This window comes from Coloeus monedula, assembly GCF_965178545.1.
Source record: "Coloeus monedula genome assembly, chromosome: 18".
In the NCBI taxonomy this organism is placed as follows: domain Eukaryota; kingdom Metazoa; phylum Chordata; class Aves; order Passeriformes; family Corvidae; genus Coloeus; species Coloeus monedula.
Window position 1 is genome coordinate 13291667 of NC_138798.1, and position 21811 is coordinate 13313477.

The 21811-nt window shown below is 63.7% G+C and overlaps 3 protein-coding genes across 4 annotated transcripts; 1 reads left to right on the forward strand and 2 right to left on the reverse strand.

Moving 5' to 3' along the window:
- Nucleotides 1-1191: 1191 nt before the first annotated feature.
- On the reverse strand, nt 1192-5191 carry SLC35E4 (solute carrier family 35 member E4). The gene is made up of 2 exons (XM_082293446.1): nt 4323-5191; nt 1192-2978 (listed from the first exon to the last, which is right to left on the reverse strand). Exons 1-2 carry the CDS (start codon nt 4921-4923, stop codon nt 2551-2553), a joined length of 1029 nt encoding a protein of 342 aa, XP_082149572.1. The 5' UTR covers nt 4924-5191; the 3' UTR covers nt 1192-2550.
- A 687-nt stretch (nt 5192-5878) lies between these two features.
- TCN2 (transcobalamin 2) lies at nt 5879-8768 on the reverse strand. 2 transcript variants are annotated; one of them, XM_082293454.1, is made up of 10 exons: nt 8577-8768; nt 7841-8030; nt 7720-7767; nt 7506-7639; nt 7251-7409; nt 6999-7174; nt 6605-6779; nt 6323-6515; nt 6075-6196; nt 5879-5979 (listed from the first exon to the last, which is right to left on the reverse strand). In XM_082293454.1, exons 1-10 carry the CDS (start codon nt 8629-8631, stop codon nt 5918-5920), a joined length of 1314 nt encoding a protein of 437 aa, XP_082149580.1. In that variant the 5' UTR covers nt 8632-8768; the 3' UTR covers nt 5879-5917. The 2 variants fall into 2 exon arrangements, with proteins under 2 accessions (XP_082149580.1, XP_082149579.1); XM_082293453.1 differs by having other exon boundaries at nt 7714-7767.
- A 1099-nt stretch (nt 8769-9867) lies between these two features.
- PES1 (pescadillo ribosomal biogenesis factor 1) lies at nt 9868-17572 on the forward strand. The gene is made up of 15 exons (XM_082293724.1): nt 9868-10070; nt 10463-10542; nt 11174-11327; nt 11402-11511; nt 12500-12671; nt 12851-12940; nt 14431-14547; nt 14700-14777; nt 15124-15213; nt 15370-15500; nt 15643-15768; nt 15863-16047; nt 16133-16287; nt 16655-16822; nt 17108-17572. The coding sequence occupies exons 1-15, from the start codon at nt 10047-10049 to the stop codon at nt 17192-17194; spliced, it is 1767 nt and encodes a 588-aa protein (XP_082149850.1). The 5' UTR covers nt 9868-10046; the 3' UTR covers nt 17195-17572.
- The last annotated feature ends 4239 nt before the right edge of the window (nt 17573-21811 follow it).

Here is a 21811-nt window from a genome sequence, read left to right on the forward strand (position 1 = left end):
GGGATAACACCAGGCTGAGATCACGGCCTGGAATACCCAGAGAGGGTCACCACACCCAGCCACCCCTCCCACCACTGCTGGGCTTTCCATGGGCAACACAACCCCCAATCCCAGCAGGAATGGGACCCCTACGACCAGCCTGGCTCCTGTCACCTCTGCATGGGGACACCCAGCCACGCTCCCTGGAGCTGCAGGGCACTGGGAGCACCATAAGGCACTGAATCCAAAGTGGAAAAAGCAAAGCCATGGATGGAGCCAGGATCCGGGCAGACCCCAGTGCCAGCCAATGAGTCAGGGGGCTGGGCGGATAGGCAGGGAGTCCCTGGGGAAGGACTCCTGAGCCAGGCCTGCCGTGGGTAGCAGGTTTGCAGGTCTCACTCCTCCCTTCCAACATTCCCCATTATCAAAAAGCCTCTGGAACGTGAGCCCAGAAAGCAAGCAGGCTCCTGGCCAGAGCAGGGGCCGTTGGCTGATAACTGCGGGCCCTTTGTGTCCTTTCTGGGATGGGCACCACTCCAGCCACACCTGGGGCACCGTGGCAAAGGTGGCAGCAGCGGTGGCACTCTGGCACACCCCGGAGAGCTGCCCGCCCCTCACTGCGTGCTGCAAGGAGCTGTTCCTCAGGTGCTGCTGGAAGCAGCCTCCAATCACTGCCCTAATAATGGGGAAAAAATCGCTGTTTGGGAAAGGGGGAGGGAACCAGTGAGGATTTTCCAGGGAAGTGGGGTTGTGCATGTGTGTTCAAGTGAGTCACCAGACTGGAGAGGGGCAGGACAAGCAACACATGGTGTGATTTTTGGGGCTGTCTGTCCAGGGCCAGGAGCTGGACTCGATGATCCTTATGGGTCCCTTCCAACTCAGGATATTCCATGATTCCATGACTCAGGGGACAGGATGCTCCAGCGTCATGCCACCCCAGGGCAGGGCAAAGCTCCCAGCCCTTTTCCAGACACTTGTGGTCAGTGACTGCTCTCCATGTCACCACATCCCTCCTGTGTCCTGTGGGGTGTCCCAGTGCCAGCCCTGGGGCTGCCAAACCGCAGCTGTCCCTGCTGGAGTTGGAGATGCTGGACACGGCTTTCCCAGGAGCTGGAACATCCTGAGACATTTCCGTGCCTCAGTTTCCTATCCTTGCACTGGGTGTTCCTCCCTTCCTTCCTTCTTGGCCAGGAGATCTCTGGGAGCCAAGGGTGGAGTACAACAAAAATAGAGCTTTATTTTGGGACAAGTGCAATCGGAGCTGGGTCCTTCGGCCCCAGAGTGCAGATACGAGCGTGGCAATGGCCACCACGGACCCCAGCAGCGGTGCCAGGGCACACACACAGGGTTGTCCCTTTGCCATGGTGAGCAGGTGCTGTGTCACAGCCCAGCACTGTCCCGTGTCACAGCCCAGCACTGTCCTGGAGCGATGGCAACTAGTCCAGGCTGTTCCCATCCCCTTGGCTGGGCTCTCACCATCTCTGCCACGGATGCCAGTCTGCAGCGAGCTGGGAGGGGTGGGGACAGCTGTGGGGGCTGAAGGGCACGGTGGGGACAAAGACGACGCTGGCAGCACCACTGTCAGCCCTGTGGGATTGTCACGACACGGTGGGGATGGGGACAGGAGAGAGGACACGCACCCACCCTGTCCTGGGTGTCTCATTCAGCCACGAGAACTGAGTGTACAGAGAGCCAGGGCCACTCCAGCCAGCAGAGCTCAGTAGTGACACACACACAGACACACACACAGACACACACAGAGACACACGTCAGTTTTCCCAGGTGGGACTGCAGCCCGATGCATGGAGCTGTGTATCCAGAGCCACGTCCCTGGGTGTGCCCAGCCTGTGTGTGCACACGGGAACACACGTGCAGAGCCGGTGCACACACACAGGTACCTGCTCAGCTGCACAGGGCCCCTGTGCACAGCAGCACCTGCCAGCAATGCACACGCAGAGCTGTGCACACCAGCACACGTGTGCCACACAGACACTCGCACACGTACAGTCTGTACCGATGCACACGTGCCCACAAGCACGAGACCTGCTCACACGCAGAGCCTGTGCACACCAATGTGTGCACATTAACACACACATGCACACCAACACGCGTGCATGCAGAGCTGTGCACACCAACATGTGCAGTGTCACACACATCAACACGCACGTGGCCCACACAGAGCCACGCTCACACCTGCAGGGCCTGCGCACACCCACACGCACAGAGCTGTGCGCAGACCCACTCACACCGGAGAGTGTGCAATTCAACACACGTGTGCACAGCTGTGCACACAACACACGTGCACATCAGCACATCCACGTGCACAGCGCTGGGCACACCAGCACACACGTACGCTGTGCGAAGCAGGACGTGTACACTCACCTCTGGGCTCACCAGAAAACACCCAGCCTTGCACAGACACACACGTGTGCACAGCACTGCGCACCTCAGCACCGGTGTGTGCACACAGAGCCGTGCACACTGGCACACACATGCACAGAGTCACACACACTGGCACACGTGCACAGCACTCCCCCAGAGCCCTCCTGGCACCAACCCCCCCACGGGTCCCTACTCGTGGCGCGGGTGCCGCCGCAGCCCACGCAGGCCCCAGCAGGCAGCCAGGAGCCGGGGCTGGTGGTACAGCACCATCCCGGCCAGCGTCAGCGCCACGCCGGCGTAGCCCAGCGCGCCCAGCCGCGTGCCGAACAGCAGCCGCGACAGCAGCAGGTTGCCCACCACGGTGAGGCTGCCCAGGAGGTGCAGCGTGAGGGCTGAGGTGAGGGACAGGAGGCAGGAGGTGGCCAGGTTGTAGAGGACGGAGCCGAGGCAGCTGAGCAGGACGCAGCCCCAGAGCGCGGCGTCGGGGCGAAGGACGCCCTGCCACGAGGGGCCCAGCTCCAGCGCCACGGCCGCCCCAAACAGCAGCACAAAACTGGGCAGGGATGTCAGGCCGAGCAGGGACAATGCATCCAGACGGTCCTCCTGCAGCAGCACACCTGGGGGGACAGGGGACAGTCAGTGGGACATCCCACCCACCCACCACAGGGACACCCAGCACCCATAGGGGACACCAAACAACACGGGTCCAAGCAGCAAAGAAATCCCAAATGTCACTAGGAAGCAGAAAATGAGGGGGGGCAGTTCCTTCCATGGTCTGGGGGTGCCCTGGTTTGGGGGGTCCCATTTGGAGGTTCCCAGGTTTGGATGTGTCTCTGTTTAGTAGTTTGGGAGTCCTTCATTTCTGGGACTCCTTGGTCTAGAGGTGCCCTGGTTCAGAGGGTGTCCAGTTTCAAGAGTGCCTGGGTTTGGGGGTCAGGGTGCCACAGTGAGGGTTGGACAGGGCAGCTTTCCCAGCCCGTTTTGGAGCATTTGTCCCCATGTCCCCCCCTCCGGGTCATCTGAGGACAGTGGGGACAGCAGGCACGGCAGGGCTGGCTGCCACACACAGACATGCCCCTACCCTCCCCGGAGCCACTGTCCATGTTGCACTGAGGGTGAAAAGGTGGCAGGGCATTGACATGATGACCAGTGGTGTCCCTTGGGGGGCTACAGCACCCCAGTACAGCCATGGGGACCTTGGGGTGAGCCCATGGCCCCATGCCAAAGCCCATCCCCACGGTGCCCTGAGTCACAGGCTCTGGAGGAAGTGCTCCCTTGCCAGCCAAAAACATTCCAGCTGGCTCCTCACTGCCATTTGCCAAGGACACCACGGCCTGGGTGGCACCGTGGCCACCAGAGCCCCTGGGAAGGGAGGACTCGCAGGGAGTCCAGCAGCCCACAGGGACAGGACAGGCCGGGTGACCCTGTGCCACACTAGGGCATTTCCACCCCCCCATGGCCCCAGGACACCACAGGGACACTAATGGTGTCATCATTGACAAATTAAGGTCACATCACCTCAGGGCCACAAGTACGACACAGCCCTGAGGGGGCAAGGGTGGCTCTAAGGTGGCACCAGGGACAGAGTGGGCATGGGGTGGCACTGGGGCTGGGGTGATACAAGGGTGGCACCAGGACCAACGGGGACAGCAGATGGCACTGCGGCTCAGGTGAAACTGGGAGCCAGAGTGCCACCACGGTTGTCACCACGGGGTGACGCTGAGGCCAGGGTGGGCAGGGAGTGTCAGCAGAACAAAGGTGGCACTGGGGTGACACCAGTGATAGGATGCGGTAGCATTGGGGCTGGGGTGACATCAGGGTGGGCAGCGGGTGGCAGGGTGAGCACGGACAACCCCCAGCACCGGGGTGGCACCGAGGTGACACCAGCACCCCTGTGCCCCAGGGGCCGTGCCAGGGGCGGGCGGACATGCAGGAAAGGGACAGGGACAGGTGGCACTTACTCTGCTGGATGGACTTGAGGGCGCGGAGCACGGTGGCGGCCAGAAGGAAGCCGCAGCCGGGCTGGGAGAAGCAGAGCCCGCCGGCGATGCTGCAGGCGGCCCCGGCACACACCGGCCCCATGGCCCAGAACTGCAGCGGGTGCGGCCGCCGGCCCCCCAGCACCCCCAGCACCAGCGTCACCAGCGGCGTGGTGGTGGCCACGGCCTGGGCCACGTCCAGCTGCACGTAGCTCAGGCCCAGGTTGCCCAGGGCCACGCTGGTGCAGAAGGTGAGGCTGAGCAGGTAGATCCTGGCGCGGGGCCGGGGGCCCGGTGCCCGTGCCCAGCCCAGCGGGTAGCCCACGGCCACGCCGGACAGCATGTGCAGCGCCGAGAGCAGCAGCGGGTAGCGGAACCCGTGCGCCGCGAAGATCCACTTGTTGAGGCCGGCCATGGTGGTGCCCGTGCCCAGCCAGGCCAGCACGCTGAGGGTCAGCGGCAGCGCCGGCCCCGGCGGCCGCCCCCCGTCCGCCTGCCCCGGGTCGGGCTTCCAGGGCCGCGGGGCACCCTCGCCAGCCGTGCTCATCGCGGCTTCATCGCCCCGCCGCGACCGCGGGCACATGGGCACCGGCTCCGCTGCCTCCGGCCGCCGCTCGCCGCTCTGCCCCGTCCTCCCGAGAGCCCCGCGATGGGTGCCGCTGACAGCGGTGCTGGCCCGGTGGCGGCCGCGCTGTCCCCGCTCCCTGCGGCGGCGGCCGCGCTGTCCCCGCTCCCTGCGGCGGCGGCTCCCGGCCGGGGGTGCTGGCGGGGCTCAGCGCCGGGGTGGCGGTGCCATGTGCCGGGAGAAGACGGCGGCGGCGGCCGGGCCCAGCGGAAAGTTTGGTGATGGCGGGAGGGGAGGGCGGAGACTCCTCCCTGCGAGGCCGTCGCGTCACTGCCGGGCGGGCGGGGCACGGCGGGCACGGGCACCGGGGGCACCGGGGACACACCCGGCCGTGCCGCCCGTGAGGCGGGGCCCGCTGGGCACCCCCGGCCTTCAGCACCGTGCGGTGGCTCCCTGGTGACAGCGGGGCCGCGTCCCAGCCCCCGCCCGGCTCCCTGCGCCATCGCCCCCGACCCGCCGGGACACCCACGCCCCGACACCGCCGCTGCCCCGGTGATTTTGGGGGTTGGATTAAATTCGCGGGGGCATCACGCAGATTTGGGCACACCTGGGGGGTCCCCCTCGGGCACCGCGATCCCCGAGCCCTGGGACAGTGGGAGCTCAGTATCCCCACGGGGTTACAGGGGAGGGGGATCTCAGCTGGTCTTTACTGAGGATGAACAGCGCTGACTCGGACTCCCCAAATCTTTGGCCTCCCCAAAAATGCTTTGGACACCCCAAAAACGGCTGCTCCCAGCGGCCGCCTGCCCCATTCCTGACTGGGACCAGGACTGAAGGAGCTGCTGGTCTGCGTGCTCCCATCCCACTGCACCCGTAGGACACGGGGCATCGTGTGTGTCCCCTCCTCCTGCCCCGGGCAGATTTGGGGTGCTGGCCCACGGAAAGCAAGAAGCAGGGAGCCGGCAGGTTCTGTGCCCTCAGTGAGCGTTTCATTGCCATCACCCCCCACCCTCTACCACTCGCTGAGGCGCAGGATCAGGGTCTCCCGATCTTGGGGTCTGTAGTCGGCGATACCTGCGGAGTAAGGGACAGCGGTTCGGGTGGGACAGCAGCCATGGGGCTGCAGGGGACCCCTGCCACCTCCCCAGGGACCCCCACCCACCACTCACCCATCTGCAGGGAGGTGTTGGGTGCGGCCAGGAGCTGCCAGTAGTTCCGCTTCTCCTGCCGGGCCTCCAGCCCCAGCACCTGGGTCAGGAAGGGGCCCTGTGGGGTGTCCTGGGTGTGGAACCTGGGGGATGGGACAGCAGGGTCACAGGGTGAGGGTCTGGCCTCGGCACTGCTGGCAGTGGGAACCGGGGTGAGCCTGTGGCGCAGGTGCGGGACACGTGGCCACCACAGCATGACCCCCACATACTTGAAGTCGTGGGGTTCCAGCGCAGCAGCCGCCCAGAGCACGTCCAGGAGGGAGGCGGCGGCAGGCACGGGCACCGGGCGGTCGTAGAGCCGGAGCTCGTAACACCAGGGCAGGGGACACTCCACCACCAGCTGCACCGTTTTGCTCCCCGGCACCTCAGTCGGGGGCTCGATGTCCATGGGTGTCAGCGTGTCTGAGGAGCCACCAAAGCACTGGTGACACCCAGCCACCACCATGGTGGCCCCAGCGCTGACCCCAATCCCAGCTGGCCCCGGCTCCTACCCGACTCCTCCTGGCAATGCATGGAGGCGATGTCCAGGTAGGAGCGGCCGTGCAGCACCGGCAGCACCTGGGCCATGGTGGCGGCGGTGCCGAAGGCTTCCAGGTTCTCCAGCAGTGCGGCCATGGCCCGGTCGAACGCCGGCTCCGTCTGGCACGCGCCCGTGGCCAGGAACACCTGGGACAGGGAGGGATGGGGATGGTGGGAAGAGGGAGGAGGGTTGGGTACCTGGGCACTGCACTGCTGAGCATCACCTGCCCCAGGGCAGCTGCCTCTGCCTGGGCACCCACATCTGCACCCACGTCTGCCCCTGCACCCACACCCCCGTCTGCAGCCCCACTTCCCCCCATGCCCATTGCCAGTGCCAGCCCGGATGTTCCCTCGGGTGACACCCACCTGCAGTGCCCACGGGGTGCTGTAGATGTTGCCGATGATGCCGTCGGGGCCCTGGGCCTCGGCCATGCTCCTGCTGGCCCTGTGCGTGGCTGCCCGGAGCTCGGCCGCCAGCCCGGTCCTCACCAACCTCCTCTGCTCCAGGCAGGTGAAGGCCAGTGCCACCACGGCCTCCGTGTCTGCAGGGACACCCCAGTGTCACCACAGGGTCACACTTCCACCAGGGTGCCACTGCCTGTGCCCCTGGACCCTTACCCACAGCACTGCCACTGTGCCCAAGCCTTCCGTGGTGCTGGGCCGTGAGGAGCCGCCGGATCACCTCCTCCCGCACCCGCTTGTGGTGCACACACAGTGCCAGCACACCCAGCCCGTACTGGTAGTAACTGGTGAGGGGGTGGCCGTGCCGCCGGGAGCCTGGGGACCACATGAGGTGTCACTGGGGTGAGCCCGTGTCCCACGGCTGGACATGTGGGTGCCAGGTGGACGCTCACCCTGCAGGGACACTCTCACCTGTCCAGTCCTCCTCCAGGTAGTACTTGAGCCACGTCACCAGCGAGCGCTGGGGACTGAGTGGGGGACAGGTGGCCCGCAGCCCCAGCAGGTACAGCGCCAGCCGCCCCGTGCGCGGCCACGCCGCCGCGCTCCTGCAAGGCACCAGTCACCTCCCAGGACACCGCCTGAGGTGTCACCTGCCCTGAGGGGACCCCGGGACACCCACACGTACGTGCTGTGCTCAGCGTCCCACCGGGAGTGGCCGTGGGCCTGCAGGCTCCTGCGGGGACAGGGCGTCAGCATGGAGGACAGGGGCGTCCCCAAAGGCCCGCGGGGGTCCCCCGAGGACCCACCTGCCGTAGGGCTGCTGGAAGGCGTCCTGCAGCCGCTCCAGGTAGCGCTGCTCCAGCCGCGGGTCGTGGTCACGGGCCAGGCGCAGGGCCAGGTACACGGCGGGGTCGGGGTCCCGCGCGGGGTCCCCCGCCAGCCCCAGCAGCCGCGCACTCAGCACCCGCACGGCGCCCACCGAGCCCCCCGGGGGCTCTGTCCCGGCCCGGGAGAGGCAGTGCAGGTGAGGGGGCACGAGAGGGCCGAGACCCCCCCCCCCAAGCACGGCCCTGCGGATCCACAGCCCCCCGAAAGCTGTGTGGGGCCGCAGTGGGGATGGACCCCCAGCACCCACCCCTCCGTGCACCCCACACCCTCCGCGTCCCCCCCAAATCCCATAGCCTCCAGATTTCCCACCAAAAAAAGAGGAAGAAACAAAGAGACATGACATGGAGCAGGAGCACAGAGAGCCCGAGGGGGTGGCAGGGGGCTCTGGGTGACACCCTTCTCCCCAGGGACCCGTGTGGGGGGTGGGCACGGGCTGGCTCCGGGCAGGGGAAGGGGGTGCAGGGTTTGGGCTGGGGGCAGCTGAGCCCTGGAGAATTCATCAGCGAGGGCTGTCACGAGTCGCCGTCCTCGCCAGGGGCTGGAGATTGGGCTCATCACCCCAAACCCCGCTCCTCAGGGACCCCCCCGAGCTCAGAGCGAGCTCCCGGCCCGGGGGGGTCCCGGGCAGGTTTGGGGGGCCGGGGCCGCACTCACCGCAGCACTGGGCGGGCAGGACCGCGGGCAGCAGCAGGACGAGCGGCAGCCACATGCTGCAGGAGCGGGACAGGGGGGACACAGGGGTGCCAGAGCTCGGCACAGCCCCGCCGGACAGCCGGGAGCGGCAGGATGAGCCGGGACAGCACGGGAAGGTGGGGCGAGAGGCCGTTTCCGCACGCCGGGGCCGAGTCAGCACAAACGGGGCAGAACTTTGGCTGAGGCGCAGCCGAGGGGCGCGGGGGCACTCCCGGCCGGGCCGGGACACCCTGCCCGGGGCAGCCTGGCCCCAGGTGCCCTGCTCGGGTCAACACCGGCGGGCACAGCCCGAAAATAGACAGGGATGAAACCCAGCCAAATCCGGCCCCTTTGGAAACGAGAGTTCCCATGCTCGCCTGGAACTACGATTTAATTGAGAAAGGAGATTGATCAGCCCCACCCGGGAGCCGAGAAACAGGCAGGGAGGGGGGACAAACTGCAAAAAATAAATCCCTAAAGCCGGGGGGCGTGAGGGTCCTGAGCCCCAAGAGATAAAACCCCCCTGCCGGGGGGAACGTGGGGTCCTGAGCCACGAAAACAAATCCCGCAGCCCAGGAGGGGGTCCCGGGACACCGCTGGGCTCCGGCCCCGTCAGCCTGAGGACACCGAGCACAGGGGGGCGGGCCTGGGGACCCTCCTCGCACCGAGAGCGGCCGTGACCGGGTGTTCCCCAAACACCTGTCCCGCTGTGGGGCCCGCAGGCTGGGGACCACCCAGGCCGGTGTCCTGCGGTCGGTGCTGCGGCGCCAGGGCCTACAGGAGAGCAGCGGGGCCCCCAGGCCCGGGCAGGGACCCGCCGGCCGCGATCGCGGTGTTTGACCGGCACCCGCCCCGCCGCTCCTGCCGCCTAACATCCCGGCACGCCCCGCGCGGCCCGCCCCGGTACATCCCGGCATACCCCGCGCCACCCGGCCCCGGTATATCCCGGCGTGCTCCGCGCCAGCCCTGCCCCGCTATATCCCGGCGTCCTCCGCGCCACAGCTGCCTCGTTATATCCCGACATACCCCGCGCAGCCCGCCACGGTACATCCCGGCGTGCCCCGCGCCACCCGGCCTCGATATATCCCGGCGTGCTTCGCGCCACGCCTGCCCCGCTATATCCCGGAATGCTCCGCGCACCGCCTGCCCCGTTATATCCCAGCATGCCCTGCGCTGCACTGCGATATCCCAGTGTGCTCCGCACCTCAGGGCCCCTTCTGCGAGGGCTCTGGGCTGCCCGCTGCGCGCCTGATCACCCCCCTTCTGCCGCCTGCCCCGGCCCCGCCGCCCGCCCACCCCGCTGCTTCTGCCCGCGCTGTTCCCGGTGTCCGTGCTGCCCTCGTGCCCAGCGCGGCGCCGCTCCGGTGGGCGCGGGCCCGGGCGCAGGCGCGGCGTGGGCAGCGCTGGGTCCTTCGTTGCGCGGGCGCACGTGGCGGCGGCGGCGGCGGGGCCATGGGCGGGCTGGAGAAGAAGAAGGTACCGGGCCCTTCCCGGCCCCTCCTTTCGGCCGCGGTCACGCTCCCGGGGCCCGTGCCCGCCGTCCGGTGCCTGCCCGTTCCGTGTTCCTCCCCTCCCCCTCCGTGCCCTCTCCGTCTCCCCCGGTATCGGTGCCGGCCCGTGTCTGCTCCCCCGGTGCCGGTGCCGGTGGCACCCCTCCGGCCGTGTCTTGCCCCTGCGCCCCTCCCTGCTAGCGGTGCATGCCCGATTCCCCTCCAGCCCCCCGCGCTGGCCGTGTCCGCTGTCCCCTTCCAGCCCCCGGTTCCCGTTTCTCCTCCCTCTCCACTCTCAGGAGTCCCGGTGGCCCCGGGAGGTTTTCGGGGACCCCCTCAGCAGCCCCGCGCTCCCCCAACGCCCCCGTTTCTCCCCAGTACGAGCGCGGAGCCGCCACCAACTACATCACCCGGAACCGGGCGCGGAAGAAGCTGCAGCTGAGCCTGCCCGACTTCAGGTGCGCCCGGGACCCCCAGAACGCCCCGGACCCCCGAGTCCCCGCCTCAGTTGCCCCCTACACCCCGTACTCCCATCCCTCCAAACCCTCCGGGGCCCCCGGTCCGCAGGCAGGGAAGCCGTGGGAGATGGAGCCCGTGGTGGGTGCGTGGGGTGGCCCTGAACCCCTCCCCCGACATCCCTGGTGCCCCTGAACGCGCTCCCAGGCCCCCCATCCCGCTGAACTCCCCCCTAAACACCCCCCGCCTGCTCCCAGTTCCCCGGGACTTCCCCGTGAGCCCCCTGAGGTGCCTTCAGACCCCGCAGGGATTTCCTGCCTCCGCCGAGGCGCCCCACGCCCCTGAGCTCTGCCCATCCAGACCCCACTGATCACCCCCCCCTCGCCCCCCTGGGACCCCCGGCCCCTCTTGGGGAGCAGAGGGACCCGAAGTCCGTGGTGGATGTGTGGGGTGGCCCTGGGACAGCCTGAGCTCCTGTCCAAGAGCGTGGCCCTTTCCCTTGGGGTCGTGGAGTGCTACCCCGGTTTCAGGCCGCCACGTTTGGGGTTCCCCCTCCAAGGGAAGGGCCCGGGGTGTCCCAGGGGACACAGGGCTGCAGTGGCCCCCCTGTCCCAGCCCCGTTCCCGTCCCCAGGCGTCTCTGCATCCTCAAGGGGATTTACCCCCACGAGCCCAAGCACAAGAAGAAGGTGAATAAGGGCTCCACCGCCCCCAGGACCTTCTACCTGCTCAAGGACATCAAATTCCTGCTCCACGAGCCCATCGTCAACAAATTCCGGGAATATAAGGTGCTTATCCCACCCGAGGGGGCCCTGGGGCTCGTCCAGTGCCACAGAGCCCCCATGGCCCCCTGTCCCCCCAGGTGTTTGTCCGGAAGCTCCGGAAGGCCTACGGGAAGAGCGAGTGGGGCACTGTAGAGCGGCTGAAGGACAACAAACCCACCTACAAACTCGACCACATCGTCAAGGAGAGGTGAGACAGCCCTGGCAGAGCCACCTGGAGCATCCAGCCCTGGGGCCCAGCGCAGGAAGCACCTGGAGCTGCTGGAGGAGTCCAGAGGAGGCCACGGAGCTGCTCCAGGGCTGGAGCCCCTCTGCTCTGGAACCAGGCTGGGAGAGCTGGGGGTGCTCACCTGGAGAGGAGAAGGCTCCAGGGAAACCTTGGAGCCCCTTCCAGGGCCTAAAGGGGCTCCAGGAGAGCTGGAGAGGGACTGGGGACAAGGCATGGAGGGACAGGACACAGGGAATGGCTTCCCAGTGCCAGAGGGCAGGGCTGGATGGGATATTGGGAAGGAATTGTTCCCTGGGAGGGTGGGCAGGCCCTGGCACAGGGTGCCCAGAGCAGCTGTGGCTGCCCCTGGATCCCTGGCAGTGTCCAAGGCCAGGCTGGACATTGGGGCTTGGAGCAGCCTGGGACAGTGGGAGATGTCCCTGCTTGTGGCCAGGGGTGGGAATGGGATGAGGTTTAAGGTTCTTCCAACCCAAACCATCCTGGGATTCTCTGATCCTTCATCACATCCAGCCCTCTCTGGGAATCCACCTCGTGTGTAATTTCTGGAGGTATTGATGGAGTTTTGTGTTTCTGGGCTGGAGAAGAAGGAATGAGAGAGCCAGGAATGCCCAGCCATCCTGGGTGGCTCCAGGAGGACACAGGGAACTCCCCTGCTCTCCCTGTGGGGTGTTTTCCTCAGAGGGCTGGGGGAGGGTCAGTCCTGCCAAGGCTTTGGTGGCTTTGGTGACAGCGAGCAAGGAGGGGACACAGGAGGGCTAAAACTGTAATCCCCGTGGGTCCCATCCTAGATCAGGATATTCCATCCTCCTCTGCCCAGCTTTGCTGGGATGTGCAGGTGGACGCTCCGCAGTTCCCATTCCTTTCTCACTCGGGGTCTCCCCCAGCTCCAGCAGCTTTTGCAGGACTCTGGGGCTGGCTGTGACCCCCTCTTGTCCCCCCCCTGCTGCAGGTACCCCACGTTCATCGACGCCCTGCGGGACCTGGACGATGCCCTGTCCATGTGCTTCCTGTTCTCCACCTTCCCCCGCACGGGCAAGTGCCACGTGCAGACCATCCAGCTGTGCCGGCGCCTGGCCGTGGAGTTCCAGAACTACGTCATCGCCTCCCGCTCCCTGCGCAAGGTGGGGCCGGACCCCCTGCCTGGGGGGGTGTGGGGTGCTGCGTTTGGGCACGGGGACATCAGATCCCACATCCCAATGGGATCTGGCGCTCCCTGAGGAACCTGCTGCCGGGGGGAGGGGTGGCAGTGACGGGGACACAGCAGCCTTCCTCCCGCTGAGCCTTCGCTCTGTCCTGCCAGGTGTTCCTCTCCATCAAGGGCATCTACTACCAGGCAGAGGTGCTGGGGCAGCCGATCACCTGGATCACTCCCTACGCCTTTGCCCACGACGTGAGTACCTGGGCAGAGCCTCTGGGATCACCAGGGAAGGGGTGAGGGACCGTCCCGTGGCAGACGAGGCTGTGCCCAGCCTGTGGGGAGATCACAGGGCCTGCCTTGGGAGGCACGTGGGGACACTGCCATCTGTCACCTCGGGATCCCCCGAGGCTGCCTGTACCAGTCTCCCCAGTTCCTCGTGTCCTCAGTTATTGATGTGCTCCTTTATCAGCCATTAAAGATTAACCTGGGGGAGCGGAGGGAAGGGATGAGTCAGATCTGCCGCCTCAGCAAGAGGGTTCTGCTGTGTCCCCCAGGCAGCAGGGCAAGGGGAAGTCCCCACTGTGCTGGGACAGCTTCCCCTGAGCCTTGGTAGGAGGTCCCGGGCACAGCAGGGCTCTCTGCACTCACTCCTGCGATTTCCAGGGCTGGGCATGGTTGGGTTGAGGCTTTGTGGTTCTGTGGTTCTGAATCACAGAAACCTGGAGTGTTTTCAGTTGGAAGGGACATTCCACCTTCCACTATCCCAGGCTGCTCCAAGCCCTGTCCTGTGGATACAAATATGGAGCTAGCAAGAATTTCTCTTGCTTCTTTCCAGTGCTGTGAGATATTTTTCTCTCTCACAGAAGATATTAGCAGAGTTCTATAAACTATGAACCTTGTAGAGCTTTGTTTATGGTACAGGACAAAAATATTTTGACAATGGATGTTTTAGGATTTTAGCCAATCACCCCAAGGAGTGGCTGATCCTTTGACCAATTAGACTATGAAGAAAAAAGTCTATAAAAGAGTTGTAAAATAATTAAGAAAATCAATCTTGCTGCACAATGCCTGCCCGTTGGATCTCTCTTCTCCTCCCTGCCACCATGGGACACCGTGATACCATCCAGCCTGGCCTTGGACACTGCCAGGGATCCAGGGGCAGCCACAGCTGCCCTGGGCACCCTGTGCCAGGGCCTCCCCACCCTCACAGGGGTGAATTCCTTCTTAAAATTCCATCTAACCCTGCCCTTTGGCACTGGGAAGCCATTGTCCTTTGTCCTTCTCCTTGTCCTGCTCTTGTCCAGCTCTGCCATCTTGAGAAGTTGGAGTCCCCATGCAGGATGGGATGAAGTGTTCTGTGTATCCAGGCATGGAGGGGTGGCAGCAGGACCCTGGGGGAAGCCTGCAGAGTTCTCCCTGCCCAGGGTCTGGTGGTGGCTGTGACCTCTCTGTGTTTGGGGCAGCTTCAGGCTGAATTTCAGGGAAGGGTCCTTCCCCCAGAGGCTGCTGGGCACTCCCCAGGGAATGGGCACGGCCCCGAGGCTGCCAGAGCTCCAGGAGCGTTTGGGCAGCGCTGCCAGGGATGCCCAGGCTGGGGTTGTTGGGGTGTCTGGGCAGGGCCGGGAGCTGGGCTGGATGGTCCCTTCCTAAATGGGGATATTATGGGATCCTCCTCCCTGTGGCTGGGATGGGCCCCTGTCCCTGCAGAGGGGGGTCCTTTATCCCATCCCATGTGCCACCAGCACCCCACAGACGTGGATTACCGGGTCATGGCCACCTTCACTGAGTTCTACACCACCCTCCTGGGCTTCGTCAACTTCCGCCTCTACCAATCCCTGAACCTGCTGTACCCCCCCAAGGTGAGGTCACCACCCACCCTGGGGTCACTGCAGGGACCACCTGTCCCACCCCGGGGTGGTGGCAACCCAGTCGCTGGAAAGGGGGGTGGAAATGAGGGATTTCTGGGGTCTCTGTTTTTGGGAGCTGCCTCCACCCCTCTGCTCCTCCCCAGATTGACAGCCAGGCTGAGGATGAGCTGAAGCCTGCAGAGGGCAAGGAGTACGCCATGGATTCAGAGAGCTACCTGGAGGTGAGGGACTTGGCTGGCACTGTGACCCATGGGGACACTGTGTGGCCTTCATGTCCTGCCCACAGCCCTCCTGCTGTGGCACCAAGGGGCAGACCCAGATCCCTGCAGGTTGGAGGGGGCTGATCCCAAACTCCCTGTTCTGTAGGGCAGAGCTGGGCTCAGCCTCGGGCACCACCTGCGTGGCCGGGGACCCTCCAGAGCCCCGTGCTGGGGACAGTGCCAGGAGGAGGCTGAGTTCTGTCCAGGCCCTGGCTCTTCTGGCCTCTTGCTCTGAGAAATCCCCTTCCCCCCTGGGGCTGTCCCTTTTCCCAACCCCTGGGTGTGACTCCGTGTCCTCTCCCTGCAGAGGCTCTCGGCTCTGAGCGCCAGCCTGGCCCGGGCGGTGGCACCAACCCACGAGGAGGAGGTGGAGATGGATGAATTCCCAGTGGAGGGGGTAAGACCCTAGTGGGGGGCTCATCCCTGGCCCTGGGGGATCCTGTCCTGTGCTCAGGCTGGCAGTTTGGGGACAGCTCCTGAGCCCCCCCTTTGCCAAGGGGGGCTTGGCAGGGGCTGTGGGTGGGAAGGAGGCTGAGGGCTTTGCTCCGAGCAGGAGACAGCGGAGCAGATGGATGCCAAGAAGAAGGAGCAGGAGGCTCTGGAGAAGCACAAGAAGCTCTTCGAGGGGCTGCGCTTCTTCCTCAACAGGGAGGTGCCCCGGGAGCCGCTGGCCTTTGTCATCCGGTGCGTGGTGGCCGGGAGAACCTTGGCTTCCCCCAGCCTCTCTGGCAGGACTTTTGGGGCCAACCCACCCGATGTCCTTGCGGGTGAGGTGACCCTGAGGGTCCCGCCTGCTAGCCTGACTCCTCGGTGGCTTTGCCCACAGCTGCTTCGGTGGCCAGGTGTCCTGGGACAAGTCCCTGTGCATCGGTGCCACCTACGACGCCACGGACCCGTCCATCACGCACCACATCATCGACCGGCCCCGTGTGGACAAGCAGGTGGTTGGCAGGTGGGTGAGGCAGGGGGGCCCTCCCCAGAACAGCCATCCCAGAGCTGTCCCACAGGCTCCAGAGCCTGAGGTGGGACCCCTCTGCCTCGCCCAGGTACTACCTGCAGCCCCAGTGGGTTTTTGACTCGGTGAATGCCAAGCTGTGCCTGCCCGTGGCCGATTATTTCCCTGGGGTGCTGCTGCCCCCGCACCTCTCCCCCTTCGTGACGGAGAAGGAGGGCGACTACGTCCCTCCTGAGAAGCTGAAGCTGCTGGCCCTGCAGAGGGGAGAGAATCCAGGTGCTGGGAGCCCTCAGAGGAGTTTGGGAGCTGGGCTGTGCCTGCCCTGGAGCATCCCGGGGGTAACAGTGGTGTCTCCTTGTAGAGGAAGAGAGTGAAGAGGAGGAGGAGGAAGAGGAGGAAGAAGAAGGTGACAATGACAAAGAGGAGGAGGAAGAGGAAGATGAGTCTGAAAAAGAAGAGGAGATGAAGTTACAGAAGATGGAAGAGCAGAAGACTCAGAGCACTCAGAGCAACAAGGTGGGAGCCCATGGAGGCAGCTCTGGTGTCACTGTCCCTGCTGAGGGATGTCCCTGGGGCCAGTGGGACACTCAGACAATCAAGGAATGGTTTGGGTTGGGAGGGACCTTAAAGCTCATCTTGTTCCACCCTCTGCCATGGGCAGGGACACCCTCCACTGTCCCAGGCTGCTCCAAGCCCCATCCAGCCTGGCCTTGGACACTTCCAGAGATGCTCCTGGCCCCACATTCATGAGCTGCAGCTCCCATCCCTGCAGGTCCAGAGGGAGTTGTGGCTCTTCCCTGGCCCGTAGTGAAAGGGCTGGAAATGCCTGTCCCTGTGGAAGGAGGGGCGTTCCCGGTATCCTGAGCTCCCTGGCTCCGCACAGGTGCTTCCCGTGAAGGTGACGGCGGGGAAGGTGCGGGTGGAGGACAAGCAGCGCCTGGAGCAAGAGCAGCAGAGCGAGGAGAAGCGCTTGGCCATCATGATGATGAAGAAGAGGGAGAAATACCTCTACAAGAAGATCATGTTTGGGAAGAAGCGCAAAATCCGCGAGGTACGGAGATGGGCCCCCCACCTGCATCCTGGGCTGGGTTCTTCCCAAACTCCCTCGCTCCTTCCACTCCTCCCCGTCCCTGGTGAAGGTGTTGAGGTCCGTCCCAGTGTCCCCAGGCTGTGCCACGGCCGGGCAGAGCTCCCTGTGCCCCCTCAGGGCCCCCTCTCCATATCCCACCCTGATCCCGGTGCCGTGGGGTCCGTCCTGCACGTGGAGCTGTGGTGGGACTGGGGCTCTGCAGCTCCTGTCCTGCTCTGACTGGGGGTCTCGGGGCTCTCTCCCCAGGCCAACAAACTGGCTGAGAAGAGGAAAGCTCACGATGCGGCCCTCAAGGAGCAGAAGAAGAAGAGCAAGAAGGCGCGACAAGCGTGACAAGGCCGGGGGCTCCCGGATGGTTTTCCGCTGTTGCTTTCAGGTGGAAAAACCCTTGGCTTTGCTCCTGGGACGGAAGTGCTGCGTTTGAAACGTTTCCCATCTGTAAATACACCTGTTGCTCTGCCTTTCCCCTGGTCCTGGCACAAAGACTGTCTTCTCCGTGCTGGTGCCACCTCTGCATGAGGAAGAGGCCAAGGAGAGCTCTGGGCTCGTTCCATGTGGATTTGCAGAGCCCTGGGTCCTGGAGTCTGGCTCCCAGGAGCTCCCCGGGGCAGAGGAGTGCGGAGCCCGAAGCTGCTTTGCAGTATCCACACACAAAAAACCATGTTCCCTTGAATTTTTATTTTTAATTAAAGAAGGTGATGCTTCCCTGGTTCTGTTTGTTGGCTGTTCCTTGTGCCTGGGCACAGGGGAGGCTCCTCAGGGACTGATGTGGATGGATGTGGAGATCCATGGCTGATGCCAGGGCTGCTGATCCTGCTGAATGTGTTCCTGGCAGCAGCAGTTATCCATCAGTCCTGGGTTTTCCCCCAAAAACACCTTGGAGACACCACAGCTGGGGCCAAGGTGTCTCATGGGGTTTCTGGGCACACTTTTGACCCTGGATGTGGTGAAGACTGAGGAATTTTTGGAGGACACCCCTGGCACTGCTGTGGGGACACAGAGGGGATCCGGGGTGTGACAGCCCCGGGCAGGGAGTGAGCTCAGACAGGGAACAGCTGGGAACGCCCAGCTCGAAGGACTCTCAGGTTTAGTTTCTTTTCCTAGATCGTTTTTTCTTTCTTTTTTTTTTATTTTCAATTTGGTTTAAATGCTTTTTTTCTTTTTACTGTTTCCATTCTCCCTCTTTGTTTTCCCTTTTTTTCAGTTTTTTCTTTTCTCATTTTTTTTCTTTTCTGTCTCTTTTTCCTTTCCTTTTATTTTTATTTCCATCTTCTATTTCCATTTTTATTTTCTTTTTATTCCATTTCCTTTTTATTTATTTCTAAATTTCAATTTTCCCTTTCCCTCATTCTCCCCCTTTTTCCCCCTCCCTTTTATTTTTTTTTTCTTCTTTCTCCCCCCCCCCCCCCTTTTTTTTTTTTTTTTTTTTCTCTCCACTTCAGAGAGTTGGAAGGCTTTTCTCTTTATGTTTTTCTCCTTGCTTTCCCCTTCCTTTCCCAAGACGAGTGGGACCGACCCCCGGGGCCCCCTCAGGGCCAGGGTTCCCCCTCAGAGCAGGAGACCCCAAACAGGGCCTCAACCCCTGGGAGCTCCAAACAAACCAACCCTGGCCCCAAACAAACCAACCCCGGCTCCAAACAAACCAACCCCAGCTCCCAAAAGCCCCGGCTCCAAACAAGAAAACCCTGGTTCTAAACAAACTCCGGCTCCAGGCCTCACTCCCACGGCCGGGCTGAGGGCCTCGGCCTGCCGGGCAGGGCCGCTGCTGGTGGCCACTGAGTGGTCCAGTGGCCCAGGGCCTCTCCGGCCGATAAAGGCGTGTGTCCAGCTGGGTGTGACCCCTCGGTGCTGTCATCCACTCCTCGGCCTCCTCACCCAGTCCCTCGGGATCCGTGGTTCCGGCTGTCACAGCTTTCAGTGAGTGCTGCTTTGTACCCCCAAATTGGGGTTGGGGTCGCTCTGCCCCCCAGGCAGGGGGACAGGGGTGGGGATGAGGTGGTGGAGCCCTCGTGGTCGCACCCCATGGGATGTGGGATAGGGTAGATGTGGGAAATGGGGTGTTGGGGCTTCCCAGCTCAGTCACATCCATCCCCGGGCTGTCAGCATTCCACGGTTGAGCTGCCACATCCCAGCCGCTGCGGCTCTCTTCTGGCTGGAAACCCTTTACCACCCATTCCCCAAAAAAAGGGAAACCTGGAAATCCTTTGTGACCCATTCCAAAAAAAAAAAAAAGGGAAAACCTGGAAAACCTTCACAATCCATCCCCTAAAAAACCCAAGGGGGGAAACCTGGAATCCCTTCATAACCCACCCCCAAAAAAGGAGAAAGCTGGACTCCTTTTGTGACCCATCCCAAAAAAGAGGGAGAAACCTGGAATTAGGAGAGCTGCCCTGCAGAGAAGGGGTGGGACAGCTCCTTGCTCCCATGCCAACGATACCACAGCAAATCCTGTGACTGTGCCCACTTGCCTTCACCCTCCTCCTGTGATGATGATGATGATGAAAACAGAGCTATTCTGGCTTTTTCTGATCCCAGAGGGTTGTACAGGTTACCCTCATGTGGGAACTGGTCCCGCTGAGGTCGGGCAGGATGGGGCAGCTGCCAGGGATGAGGCAAGCTGCCAGCTCACTGCAGGGTGATGCCCCCAAATGCCGTAGGGACAAGCTGTGAACCCCAAACATCTCTGACGGGGATGGCAAGTCCTAGGCACGGCCGAGGTGGTCACCCCTTGTTTGGGGACCCAAGGCCACCACCACCCCCTCTAGTGACAGAGACTTGGATCTGAGGGCAGCAGGAGCACAAGAGCCCCTTTTTCACCCTGCCATGTGTAGGGTGATGGACCAGCAGCAGGGGTGAGCCCTCCTGGCGTGGCCAGGGCACCCTCTGGGCACCCAGTCAGCTGGCACGACTAGAGGAGAGTGGAAAGTCTGTCACACCAAAGTTGGAGATGCCAGAATATTGCCGTCGTTAAGGCCATAAATCCATGGAAACAGTGGGAGGGAGGGAGGAGGGCGGGGAAGCTGAGGGACGATGAAGTGGAGCCGATGGTGCGTGGCCAGAGTGCCCCAGCGATCAGGTCACAGGGACGGGGTGCGGGAGCGAGCTCCCCAAGCCCAGGTAAGCTCCGGCTGCGGGAGGTGACGGCCAGGCCTTGAGCTGTCCCCCAGGACAAGGAGGAGGACGGAGGCTGGCGAGAGGTGGGTGCCGCCGCCCAGGGCCGGCCGTCGTCACCCAGGGCCGTGGGGCCAAGCCAGGCTGGTGGCAGGGAGCCGAGGGGCCGGCAGTGGGCCCCGCAGGGACAATGTCCCCGTTGAGGCCGCGGTCACAGATGGAGACAAATGTCCCCGTTGTTCCCGGCGCGGGCTGAATGGCTCCTCTGTGCCCCGGCAGTGGGTGGGGAGCCCGGTGGCTCGGGGTGGCCACAGGCACCCAGGGCCGGCCCCGGGGAGCCGGGCAGTGCCCGGCCGCAGCCCCGCGTCCCCCCGCCAGCCGCTCCCACTCCTGTCCCGTTCCCCCTTCCCAGGCCGGCGACCCAGGCTTGCTATCCCGGTGATGCCATAAACACCGCGGTGCAGTGGGGAGGCTTTGGAAAAGCCGGCATTTGCGGGGAGTTGCCCGGGAAGAGCTTATTCCATGTCGGAGCAGCATCGGCACCCCCGCCCCGTGCCGCCCGCTCCCCTGGCACCCCGGCCAGCGCAGGAGAGCAGAGGCACGGCCCAGCGCCAGCGGCGCAGACAGAGGAAAAGGTGATGGATACTGGGGGGGTCGGGATGCTTGGGGGGTGGTGGGGTGCTTGGAGGGTGGCAGGATGGTAAGGGGGCAGCAGGATGCTTGTTGGCTTGCTTGGGGGGCAGTGGGATGCTAGGGGGGCAGCAGGATGATAGGAGGCAGTGGGATTCTTGAGGGGATGCCTGGAGGATGTTGGGATGCTGGGGGGGACAGCAGGATGCTCAGGAAGCAGCTCTATGGGGCAGGATGCTGGAGGAAATTGTGTACCCGTGGGGCACAGAGGGGACAGGAGGGTAGGAAGCACCATGCCTGTGTGGGATGAGGCCTGTGGAAAACTGTGTGTCCAGGGACTTGTGGGATCAGGAGCAAGCAGGTGGATGCACCTCGTGTATGGCAGGGGTTTGGCCCTAAAAAAATGGATCCTGTAGGGAAAACCCAAAAGCAGACTCTGGGATGCCCCCAGGGAGATGGGGAGCTGCTGGGACACAGAGATGGGGCTGCAGAGCTGCGTGGCCTGGCCTGTCCAGGGGGTAACTCTTGAGGAAATGGTGGGTGCACCCGTGTTCTCCGGCTGGGAATCTCAGCCGGCTGGCGCCGCAGCCGCCCCCACCTGTGGGAGCCTCAGGAGAGCACCTGGCGCACCACATTTCTCATCATGAGCTATTAATAATTAAGCTGTTCACTGAAGGCAATGTCAATAGAGTATTTGGCTGGGAAGTGTTTGCCAGAACCACCCCAGGGAGCCAGGCAGGGTAGAGTGAGGCATCCCCTTGGCATTCCAGAGTTCTGGAATGGGGTGCTGTGTGGTCCTGGAGGCCTGGTGGGGTCCCATAGGGATCTATCAGGATCCATTTGGAGCCATCTGGACTCATTGGGGTCCATTTGGACTCATCAGAGGGGTTCACAGTGCCATTTCACTCGCTCCTATGGGGTTGGTGCCAGCTCTGCTCCCACCTGGCAGCACCCACAAAAGTGGGTGTCTCCCCGGCCCTCTCCAGTGGCTTTTCCAGGTGGTGCCAGGTGGTGCCAGTGATGGAACCACAGCCACAGAGTAAAAGCAAACTCCACCTGCTCCTGGGCACATGGAGCTCTCTGGCATTCACACCCACACGGCGGTTTTGGGATACAGTCAGAGCCACCTGCTCCCCCCGTGCTGACACCGTGCACCCCCACATCCACATGAAAACCACTCGAGAAGAGGCTGGATGCACCAGCCCTGCC

Excerpts from the sequence above, each read along its gene's own strand:
- SLC35E4 (XM_082293446.1), bottom strand. The coding sequence starts at position 4,923 with ATGTGCCCGCGGTCGCGGCGGGGCGATGAAGCCGCGATGAGCACGGCT. Across the intron at positions 2,979-4,322 it reads CCTCAAGTCCATCCAGCAGA|GTGTGCTGCTGCAGGAGGAC; the intron begins GTAAGTGCCACC and ends CTGTCCCCCCAG.
- TCN2 (XM_082293453.1), bottom strand. The coding sequence starts at position 8,631 with ATGTGGCTGCCGCTCGTCCTGCTGCTGCCCGCGGTCCTGCCCGCCCAG. Across the intron at positions 7,175-7,250 it reads GCACAGTGGCAGTGCTGTGG|ACACGGAGGCCGTGGTGGCA; the intron begins GTAAGGGTCCAG and ends GTGTCCCTGCAG. Across the intron at positions 5,980-6,074 it reads CAACACCTCCCTGCAGATGG|GTATCGCCGACTACAGACCC; the intron begins GTGAGTGGTGGG and ends CTTACTCCGCAG.
- PES1 (XM_082293724.1), top strand. The coding sequence starts at position 10,047 with ATGGGCGGGCTGGAGAAGAAGAAG. Across the intron at positions 15,214-15,369 it reads ATGAATTCCCAGTGGAGGGG|GAGACAGCGGAGCAGATGGA; the intron begins GTAAGACCCTAG and ends TGCTCCGAGCAG. Across the intron at positions 15,501-15,642 it reads CCGCTGGCCTTTGTCATCCG|CTGCTTCGGTGGCCAGGTGT; the intron begins GTGCGTGGTGGC and ends CTTTGCCCACAG.